The sequence below is a fragment of the Anser brachyrhynchus genome, assembly GCF_964034855.1.
Source record: "Anser brachyrhynchus genome assembly, chromosome: 3".
In the NCBI taxonomy this organism is placed as follows: Eukaryota; Metazoa; Chordata; class Aves; order Anseriformes; family Anatidae; genus Anser; species Anser brachyrhynchus.
This window is the reverse complement of record NC_137696.1, coordinates 77,743,708-77,755,805: the sequence shown is the minus strand read 5'-3', so window position 1 is coordinate 77,755,805 and position 12,098 is coordinate 77,743,708. Positions and strand designations below refer to the sequence as shown.

The 12,098-nt window shown below is 34.7% G+C and overlaps 1 protein-coding gene across 1 annotated transcript in view; it reads right to left on the bottom strand.

Annotated features, from left to right (window-relative positions):
* The window catches only part of SEC63 (SEC63 homolog, protein translocation regulator), a 39,855-nt gene that overhangs the window by 8,376 nt on the left and 19,381 nt on the right, over positions 1-12,098 (bottom strand). The window contains exons 10-14 of the mRNA XM_080586981.1: positions 11,040-11,132; positions 5,415-5,569; positions 3,456-3,603; positions 1,773-1,855; positions 49-108 (exon numbers count right to left, since the gene is read on the bottom strand). Of these exons, the coding sequence (XP_080443107.1) occupies positions 49-108; positions 1,773-1,855; positions 3,456-3,603; positions 5,415-5,569; positions 11,040-11,132 (539 nt within the window). The remainder of the gene's footprint in view (positions 1-48; positions 109-1,772; positions 1,856-3,455; positions 3,604-5,414; positions 5,570-11,039; positions 11,133-12,098) is intronic.

Here is a 12,098-nt window from a genome sequence, read left to right as displayed (position 1 = left end):
CTCAAAGTTCTCTTCGGCTAGCAAGAGGAACATTTGTTCTCAACTTACCCCCTCTTCTGCTGGTTGCTCTTCTGCTGAACATATAGACTGTTCCTTTTCAAACACTTCCTGATTAGAGAAAGATGTGAGAACTGTTAATGCCTCTCTGTACCAAACGAGCAAATGATTAAAGAGTTGCATTTATATTTGAACTTAACTAAATATAGCTAAATCCGTTCTGAAGGTTTTATTCATTCTGAAGGTTTTATTCAAAATTTTTTTTTTCCACTGACAAACGCAACAGGGGATTAACACATCAAAATTAGACTATTTCAAACATTTGGTCTAGGATTTTTCCACCACTAACATTAAAAAGAAATTTAGTAACAACGTGCCATCATGTTCCAAAGAACCTGCTTGTTTTATAAAAAATAAATCCTTTATCACAAAAGCAAACAGTAGTAAAATGCAAATGCTGTTCCAATTGCCAGAACATTAAAAACTAACAGCTGCACTGCTAATCAGGGACACAGGAAAGCAATCAAGCTAGATATACGAAACATTAAGACAAAAACACAAAGTTGGTATTCTGTTCACTAGAACATATCTACATAAATGGAAGTTTTCCATGTCTTTCTTTCATCAAAGCATACTATGTGCCATTAAAAAGAACATAAAAACAGCTACAGGGATACGTCTTACAGAATGATGGCAAACGAGATACCACCACAAAAAGTGTCTTATAAAGAGCTAGTTCTAGTGTTTAGACCACGTATATCAAGGTCAGACCGCCTAGTAGAGTTCCCTGTAGAAAGCACCTTAAATGAGTTTTCTATGCACTGTCAGACCTCTTAATTAATTTTGAAGTACAGGTAAATTTGCTCACAATTTTCAGCTTTCTCCAGCAGAGTGATGGTGCTTTTACTTTCTACTTACTGCATCCTCAGTTATCATCGAGATACTGCATTCTGAAATTCCACAACATGAACACATGGTAGTTGCACATACAGACTGCTTTGTGTTTAACTGCCTTCAGTGTGTAGTCTGGTCCCCAACTGTTATACTCCTGCTTGTATGCCCTATGTTAGTGACTTAACTCAAGACCTTCCATTTACTTAGACAAATAGTACAGATGTAAAAAAATATACTGGAGGCTCTGTTGGGTAAAAGTTTATTTAGGTTGTGTACTACCTTTTTCATTCAAATAAAGTCATTACTACATTTTAAGATAAAAAGTAAGCACAACTCGGAAATTTAACTCTCAGGGTGTAGTATTATTTTGGTTACATAATGTTGCTACCCAGTCTACTTTCTATGGCACAGGTGTTTCTCCTTTATATTAAGTTATGCATATGCTATACTCTGCTGGACTGAGTTTCCTAAGTGTCCAAAAAAAAAAATCAACGGATTTGTAACATTGAGCCCACAAAGTGAAATCAGTTTCAAACACTATCCTAAGTATTTGATCTAATACTTCATCCTAGCTCAGGAACTAAGTTTCTGAATGTCTTTCACTGTTACTTACAAACCTCAGGGCAGTATCACCTGCCATATTCTTTTATTGTTTTCTACAGAGCTGCAATGGGTCTGACTCAACTTCAATCTGACCCCAAGAAAACTGACTCATTCAGAAACAGAAATATAGAGAGGATCAAGAGCACAAGTTCTCAATTTCAAATCGTTATTTTACAGCTATATTAACAAAACACTACACTAGTTCCCAAAGAATAAATGCTTGCTTACTGGCAGATAATTGCAGTTAACCTTAAAGAACAAGTATTGTTAATACTTACTGCCATGGTCTGTCTTGTCAGTGTGACCAGAACAGTGACAAGAGAACCCACTGTAATATTGTTGCTGTCTTCATCATCCAAAACTAGGATAAAAGGAATGGAAATTACCTGTTACACTTCTGTCAAGCATTTTTTTCCATTACACATTATTTTCTGTCAAAAAATGGAATTTGTATGCTTATATTTAGACATAACAGAAACAATCTCAAAATATTATTAAATAAAGTCTCTTACAACATCAAATATACTATCAGGATGAGGGCTGGTAATTCAGCAAACTATAAAATAGCAACATTGAGTTTGAAATTTTAATTGCATGGAAGTTAGAAAATTCAAAGTTATTGCTGCTGTGGGAACCATAATTCTATTATATTGTGCATTATATATATTAAAGCATAAAACTTCAGAAACATGAAATACCACATACGACCAAAGGGACCTTGTTGTATTTGTTCTGGGAATCATAAGTTTGATTTTCCTGACTTTCATATGATTAACAACTCAATTTCAATGCCACTTTAACAATCATGCATTTAATTCTTTTTTAAGTAGAAGGAGAAGGAAAATAAAAGAACAGCAATGATTACTTTAACTAAAACATCAAACGTAAAACCCACAGGAAGGCCATTGAGGAGTTTCTCTCTTCAGTCTATGAACTGGAGAATGTCCCAGGTTGAGGAAGAAGAGTTATATCCCAGTGTGGAACTTTTATTTACACCCCACCCTGCCCCAGGAAAGCAGTTTTACTATTCACTAGTTTCACATATATATATTACATACAATGTTTCATTATATTCCATATAACTTCAGTACAATAAAGTAGTGGGGTTTCTGTTGTTGTTTGCTTTTTTTTTTTTAAAAAAAAATTAGAAATACCAAGCTCAACAGACTTTTGTTTCCTTAACAGGCATTTTCATTAACATTTTGTTCTCAGAGAAGACTATGCATATGACAAGTTAAAAATTAGGCTACCCAAACAAAATGCATCACATTTTGAATTTGATCATTGCCACCACAGTAACAATATAAATAAGTATTAGAACAACCTTTCATATATTTCAGATTTACTACCACTGATCTTCCACACAGGAAAGGAGACTGAAGAACCAATCCACTGTCCACTAAACAGCTACCTAACAGGGACTGCTTAATAATATACCTAAACTTCAGAGATTAAGACAGATATACTCATTGAAACAGTGCATAAAAAAAATCTAAGCATAGCATGGAAAAATTCTACCATATATGAAAACCGTAGAAAGATTATCACAAATAGACCCATGAATATTTAGTCATCAGGGTCTCCAATTCAAAAATTTCATAACTGACTCTCCATACTGGAATAAGCTGAGCATAAATTCTGGTATAAGGACAACTTTTTAAGATAGCTAATAAAAGTGGCATTTCAACCAGAATTCCATATTACTCATGAAATATTAAATCAACTGGTGAAATACCAGATAAGCTCCTGTAGGAAAAAGTATTGCTGGCTTGGGAATTTGTGAAATGTTTTAATGTATTTTATCTTCGCAGACTATTAATCTCACATACAAGAGTCTGCCAATCAAGAAATATCATTTCCAAGCCACATAAATAATAGTGAGTTGTGTTTCACAGTCTTCCAAAAGACTACCAAAATGTCAGAAGGCTGACACATATAGAACAAAAAGACCTCCGACTTACCCTGTGGTTTTATATCCATAGTGACATAAGGAAAGCTACCAAGGACAGCCATAACTTCATCATATTTCTTATCTTCAAGGAAATGCAGTAAATTCCGACGATCAGAACCTTTCAAACTCACCAAATCCTGAATACTTTTGATTTTATACTGAATTAAAAAAAAAGAAACCACATGGTAGCAGAGAACACAGTTCACAAAAACTCTTGCTAATACATCACTTGTGTCCCCACATTACTAATACATACACAACATTTGATTTGTTCTTATAAAAAAGCCACATTTTAGAAAACTAGCAAGTTTTGCAAAGCAATAAAACAAAGAGGTTCCATTCTAACCTAATGGTTCTGGTCTGAACATTGGTGTTTTCCACAGAATGCAATCCCTTAGAAACTGAATAGATTTGTTACAAAACTATTATTTAAGCTCAGCTCCTTCAGAAAGCTGAGTCAAGAAACCCTATTAATTCTTTATTTAACTGGACTACCTCAGTGCTTTGATATTTATACTAGTAGGAAAAAGCTAAGTAACTTGTACTTATTTGTTATATTGAATTACAAAGAAATCCAAAATTATTCCTTTTTAAAGATTTGCAGAGTGGAGGGGCAAGGACAGAAACAGATTTGTCTGAACACTAAATTACCTCAGACTATTAGAAAGCATGTATTTTATTAAAATCAACTTAACGTATCTAGGCAGGTTGATCACGACTCCGGGCAGGCTGATCATGTCTCCATCTAGGGGGCCTATATTTCAAATGAATTGCATGGGAATCCTGTACAAATAAGCCTAACAAACTGGTCTCCTCTCCTTCAGGAGAAAGATGAGTGGGATTACAAAGTAGTCAAATTCTTGTTTTCTTAGGAACACTATACATATCAAAAATATATTCAAAATTGTGTGTACTTTTTTGTATGCTCCCTATAGACTGCAGCTGGATTAAGGAAAATAAGCATTTAACAATACTTGTAAGAGAATGGTTCTTCTACTTGATCCCAAGGAACAGACTAATGCCACTGAATGAGCATCTTCAAAGTAAATCAAAAGAAAAATGTGGCACTCAAGAATTCGTTATCTTTACACTAATAAAGAAGCATTTAAACACCACCTAATGCTGTAGTTAAAGCTAAACAAAGCTTTCATTACATAAAAATATTTTTAACATTTATCACAATTAGCCACTGTCATAAGACTGTCACAAAAGTCAGCCTCTATTAGAATATAACTGCTTGCTTCTAACCAGGAATTTGTGGAAGATATGCTACAAATAAGCAGGTTTGAACACAGCATTAGTCAGTGCAACAGGCATAAAGAAATGTATACAGGTATTCAGACAACATAGTCACGTGATCTTTTTTGTACTAAATTCTACAAATATCAATACTTATCCAACTACAACTACACAGCAATAGCTTTGTTTTTTAAATGCATCCTCCTTCATACATAAAGGATCACAAAACCTGAAATACTTAAACACAGTAATTAACTATGTTTTTCCCTTTATGAAGTCCTTTGTGCTATCATCGAATCACATATTCTATCAAACTAGATTACAGAATGGTGTAAAGCCAAACAAGCAAAAAAACATATTCCAGCTGTACTGTGAAAACATGCTACATTCAACAGAAGATAACACTTTGCAATAAGAAAGAAACTGTTTCTTCTGTTTGAGGTCAATGTGCCTTTTATACTTAACAGATATCTGATCTTAATTCCTACCTCCTAACAGAGATAGAATTTAAAAATACAAAAAGCACACAGATCATGGATATATTGCACTGAATTCCTCATACTCCTATATATGCACATCCTATTTATACATAGATATATATACACACACACAAATACTGATATTTTCTTTTTTTCTCGTAGTTAATTCGTGACCTTGTTTCCTTATAGACCAACAGGTTAATCAAAACAATGCTTTAATAAATTAACAAGCATCATTCCTAGTCTTATACCTTTTTATGATTGGAGACTCGCCTAAGATTGTCCTCTTCAATGTGAGGCAGCTGCAGAAGTGGAGACTTGAACTGCTGAAGTCCTTGGACAGTCATCTGGGAAAGCTTCATGCAATTTTCCAGAGATCCCAAAGATGGAGCACGGAACTCCCTTTCTTGGGGAGAAAGGAATATACCACATCATTTTAATTTTTTTCCCCTTTTACACTTTTCCGATCTATATTTGAATTATAGACTACAGGCAACCTTGTTTTCAGTAAACCGAACAGAAGAAAGTAGCATTTTAAAGCTTTCAGCATAGTTAATTAGGCAGCCTTTTTACTCTCCTTGCAGTCACATAGTTCAGCAGACATTTTCTTTCCCTCCTATTTAAGCTATCATAGTTGAACACTAAGAAAAGAAAGACTTCCATCTAACAGTCTCAGGGAACAACAGCACAATGTATCTGTGCTGCCAGTTACAGAGAGAAGCTCCACCACAAAGTTTGTGGGAAAAAAACACAGCATCAGAAACCTGTTTTACGTTTGTATACTATGTATGTGTGCATGTTTAACACATTTAGCTCTACTTTGTAAGTATATCATTAAATATAACCTATCATTAATCTTTTGCAACACATTATTTCCAAGATTTAAAAAGGGTTCTAAGATCATCTTGAGAGATAAACGTAGAAGTAGCAGCCTAGCACATGCAAGAAAAAAAATGTAGGTATAACTGAAGCTAAGCAGAGCATATTATGTTGGAAGGCAGTAAGAACAGCTGTAAAATATCAAAGGCAAGATGACTTATAAGCAAGCCTAGAGGATAGGTGTCTAAGCAAACATCTACACAACTTTTCATTTAGATTTTTTTTTTTTAAGTACAGAGAGATATACATGCTACATCATTAAACAAAGCAAAGATACACAAGGAGAAAGTCTTAACCAGAGCCCAGCAAAAGAAAAAAAATGCCATTTAATACTCTTCATCATGTCTGCAAAGAAAAAAAGAACAGCAAGGCAGACAGGTTTCCACATACTGTCCTCTACTACTTTATTTGACAACTGTCAATTCGTAAATAAGATTTCAGAAAACCCTGTTTAGGAAACCCATTTCAGAATCCAGCAGCTCATGAGCTGTTGCAAGTATGAAATTGGCAATGTTCAGGTTGCTCTATACGCACTTTCCACTGAAACAGAAAAATAAGTTAGATGTTCTTCAGAGAGACAAAAGGAAGTTACACAACTTAATTCTTTTCTGAACCCGTATGTGGCATATGAAAGAGCTGAAGGCAGTTTTAAACAAGCATTACAGAAAGGACATAAGTTACAAAGCCTGTCAGCTTATCTATAAATCCATGCATGCATTTTCCTAAACTTTTCCCAGAAACAATCAATTTTTGATTATCTTGACTTGTACAGCTATTTTTAAATATATTTCTACGCTGAATATAAGTATAAATACAACTATTTGTGCACATACAAATACCAATATATACATGTGTGTATACAAATATGTATATTTGGTATAGATGGATTTGACTGTTAGTGGTATGTCTGAGATGCTACAACAGGGGCACACGGGCATCTTTCAATAAATAGATGGATGGTAAGATGGAATATACCCACACTGCTAGGGCTGTGCAATCATGATTACCACAGTATCAGGGCAGTTACAGATGTGGCTATCAACAGGTTTACTTGCACCTGGATCAGAGGGCAGACAGGCTGTAACCTGCACCTCACCAAAAAAAATACCAAAACAAAAATTGCCAAGTGTTCTATTTAAGCACCAGTGGCCAAGAATTTTGATACAAAACAAGTTTATATTAATTTTAAAACCTTTTACAGAGGAAATATGGAAAGGTAACAAATCTGATCAAAGAAAACAAACTTGATGTCTTCGGTATATGTTCTCCATCTACACCACTACTTTTCTGCACATTTATAGGCGGCTGATACTGCATTTAAATGCATGTGAAAGATTGCTCCATCTCCTGTGCTCCACTGGCCCCTCTCCCCCCTTATGGCCTGTTTCTTCATGAATTATACCAAGCTATAAATACAATCAGCTATCAGAATGAATTACGCAACAGGACTTTTTATTTTTTAAACACAATATATTAATAAATAGCACAAAGATTATACAAAGCAGAGAGAAAAATAACACCAGAGAGATTACGAAGGGAACCATCTGGCTAGAAATGCTGATAAGTAACAAAGATGCAAATTCTACCTTTCAAAAAACAGTAATGGGTAGACTAACCTTCCAACTAAGTAGCACAAAATTTCATTTCCGTCTTACCTATCTACAACCTCCCCTGTAATCTTTTTCGTCTGCTTCTAAGGAAAGTCACACTGCAAGCTACGTTAATAAAAAGGTCCTAAATATTCTCTGACAAACTGGCTTTCACAGGAAATTCACCTAGAGCTTTGAGACCACAGAGCACCAGTCAAAGCTGATATTCCTGTTTCTCAAAGCATTAACTCATCATCCACATGACAGTAGAAAACATTTTAACCAAGCTGGACAATGTTATTTTGGTTTCCTGAAAATAACATAGGACTATCCGCCTGAGAGCGAATTTGAGAGCAGTATAGCTTTTAACAATACCCAACTGCTCTCTACATAAGTGTCATAACTGCATATATTTTGACAGCTTCTGCTTGTCAAAGTGCACAAGATAGCACAAGATAAGATGACCTTTAATCTATGAAACACAAGGACATCCAAAACATATGACATGAAACAAGTCGATCACAAATTTAAATGCAAATAACAGCTGCTTGTGAGGGAATGGGTCAAACCCCAACCTCTAAGTCACACTGCATCTCCCAGTCTGAATTATGAAGCCTACTCTGAGCGGACAGCTCAGCTGATGTTTAACCTTCCTGCATACAGTTTCTAGAGCATATTGTATGTTTTTGACAACAAACACTGCATTGACAGGGCAGCTTTCCACTTAAAGGATGATCTCAAGGAAGCCATCAAGATAGCTGATAATCAGTGGGCCTGAACTACCAGTTGTCACCACAAAACAATGGATGCAAACAAGGGATGCCACAGAGCAAGGCATATTTTCAGGGAGCAGAATGCAAAATAAAGTCTCACAGGCTATGCAGAAATTTGGAAAGAGCATACGAGACATTTTATCTGAAGGTAATTCACAACTGCTACATTTTTTCACCAGGCTGGAAAAATCATAGCAGCGAATAAAACTCTGACTGGACTGAAATGAAAATAACATCCATTTTGTTTTTATGAAAGAAAATTCAAACTGTTATTTGCAAATAACAAATAATAAACTCAAACTTATTTGCAAAGAATGACAGCTCTGTTAAAAATTAAGACCTGCATTCATTCTTTTATGATGGATTATTTCTAATAGGGCTTGCTAAGAAAGGTAGTGTCCATGGCTTTCATGGGGATACACAGCAGTAGTACAGTCCGCAGCACTACTTTTGCTATCCACAGGGGAAGGATGCTTGTCCCTGTCAGGGGAACTTCATAAATCTCCCTCCACGATGTGCTGTCCTTAGTATCTGTCACTCTTTCTTGCATCTCCTTCAAGAACAGCTGACATGGGATTGAGATGAATGCTGTATGGACATTTTAAAAGTTAACTAGGAAACTAAGTGTCAAGTTTCTGAAGATTAATTTTCAAGGTGCTTTTCTTCAAGACTTGATTACAAAGAAGTATGCATAAATGCTTACAGAATTTTTGAAAGCACAGATTTTAATACTACTGCTACAATATTATTAGTATTATTTCAGGATATTTGAAAGACAAATGAACATAGTGCAAAACAAAACTCCTCACCCAGGCATCAATTTAGCTTTCACAGAATATGATTTATCCACAAAATGTTTCTTCAGATAATATTAACCCCATGCCTTCACCTCTATTTTAAAATATCAGGACTGCTGGACACCTATTGCTAATTAAAGAACATGATAATTAATTTGATGTACCATGCCATTATTTTGAAAATTAGAACTGAAACCAGAAACTTCCATCGTTCAAGTTTTAAGGTACTTTATATTACACTAAGATGGCAAATACAGACTTAAACGAAAAAGAGAGTCTTTCAAAAACTGCAATATCTTTTATATTACTCATATCTTAAGAAAATAAACAACAGCTTTTCAATTTCCAGTTTGTTCCCAGTGAGAAAGTCAGCAGGGAGTAAAATTCTGCATGTGTGCTGTCATTAAAAATAGAGCCAACATTTTAAATTTGCTAAGCAACTAAATAGCAAAAGACTAAATACTTCTATCTGGCACATGCAAGGGCTTATAAGGAAAAAAATGTTTTCATACAAGTGCGTTTTCTAATTAGCTAGAATATGTTGACTCAGCCTGGCTGAGCTAGCAAAACTTTGAAAAAATATTTCCAAAACAGCTACTTAGCTTTTTATGAAATACATTATTAAACTATTAAACAAATAGAGCTTGAAAGCATTGGTTTCCCCATGTTAAATACGTATTTGAGATTCCTTTACAGTATGGCTGTGGTGCTAGTCCAGAGAACACTCACAAAAACATACCCAGTATCTATCCACATACAGCTGAGCTCCTAATATGACTCTCATTACTAAATATAATGCTACAATAACTTATACAATGAAAAATACATCTGTTGTTTCTTTTTAGGTTTCAAGTTTGCTCCCCAGCAGTCTCAGAGACTGGTAAAGACAATGTGTATTTCTCTTTAACTTCTTTGTTGCTTCTTTTTCAAATAGGATAGTCAAACAGCATGCAACAGCTTTATCTATTCGTGTCCTCTCTCTCATTTTACCGGATTATGGAGCACCATTTCCAGCACCACATGCAATAGGGCTGAGGAAGATCTTCCCCAAAACTATTCTTGTTAGAAGACTATAACGCTTGTTAACGGGTTTGGGTCTAGTGAAGACCGGCCAATGAGTATTATTTGACAGCTACCATAATAGTCACCAGTTTGCCATAAGTATGCCCTGCTTATATTTGTTGTGATAAAGGAATAAGACCCGAGTCTTTACTCCACAAACAACCCTCTTAAGCTTAATCCCTTTTTATAATAAAAATGAAAAAGCTTAAGTATTACATTTCAAATAAATTCTAATTTTTTACAGCAATTACAGCGAAGTACCTGCCATTACAAAATCAGGAAAAAAAACATACACAGCAGGCTAAACAACACTGGTACCAGAAATGAAGAAGTTTGAACAATACACACAAAAGAAGAAATGACAGCAAAGAAATGAGCTGAAACAAGTGACGCTCATAACAGGAGGGGAAGAGCTAGAAAAGAGTGCAATTAAAAGATAGATGAACACAAGGTTCGATTTATATTAAGTGCTATGCTGACAAAAATGAACCAGATCTTTAAGAAAATGTTTTTTAAAGCATTTTAAGAGAAAATTTTAATAGCAAAAATTAAAAGCTGAACACAGATTCTCAAGATTTCAGAGTAGGACTTGGCAGTAGCAGCATTTCAATCCTGAAAGTGGAGAACTCTCTCACTACAGTAAATAGAGTGAAAGCGCATTTAAGCATTTCTAAATATCATAGATTAAGTTCTCCTCAAGAACCACAGACTCTTTTTGAAGTATTGCAATGAAGAATGATATTTACCTGTTTTAACTATACTGTTTCTTTCCTTACCTTCACGGCTTCGAGCCATTATTATTAGTTGGCAGATCACATTAATCATTTCTTGAAGTAGTGCCGGACTCTTTTTCAGGATAAACTGCTGATCTGCAAGACAAAACTTGCTGCAATTATACTGCATCCTATTAGGAAAAAAGGGAATAGTTTACATGAACTGGTCGTTTAATGGTATAGCCTTCATTTCTATTCATTCCTGTATTATTGAAACTACCACTTCATTCTCACTGAAGCACCTGTCTATAGGATTCTTTAACAAAACAGGAAAGAGAAAGTGCTAAGAGGGAATAAAAGGTTTGTACAGAAGACAACAGCTTTCAGTTCAAAGTACTTATTAAATCAATCTAATACAGGATGTCCAAACAATTTACCACTCTTACTAAAACAGTGTTATTCTTTAGGTAATCACAGGTTTTTAACAGAGGGATTTAAGTGAAGTATGAATGTGGGAAAAAAATACAATTTGTAAAGTACTATTTAGTTATAAAGATCTATGTAAGTACAAACAACTCAGTAACAAGGAAAAGAAGGACTTTACTTAGTAGAGATTTAAAATCATCTGATTTTCCAGTTGCTTTCAAAAAAGTAAACCAGAGCCTTTTTTTTTTTTTTAAGGAAGTTTTAAAATATGGAACACCAAGTTCACTGGTCAGCCTAAGAAGCCATGAGTTTCATGGATGAAACTTAAGAACTGCATTTCGAAACATTTCTGCCTGAACATTTACAATTATGAAGAATTGCAAAATATGTAACTGAAGCTCGTATGTAATTGATATTTTGACGTTCTAATTTAATCTCCCTTGCTTCACACAGAGTTAGGGTGGAAGTGAAAAAACATGAATGGAAAAGTTAGAGAGCAATATTATGCTCATCTTTCTTTGCTCTGAGAAGGAAATAGACTAAAACGTTACATGTGTGAGGTGTATTACAGAGAAAAAACACTCCAAAGTTACATCTGCAGGCAAAAAGCATCAACAACTACAATACTAGTATTACAGGGCTATCAAGAGAATGATAAAATGCTAAGTAAATGTTTTCAAAGAGTCATTCAAATTG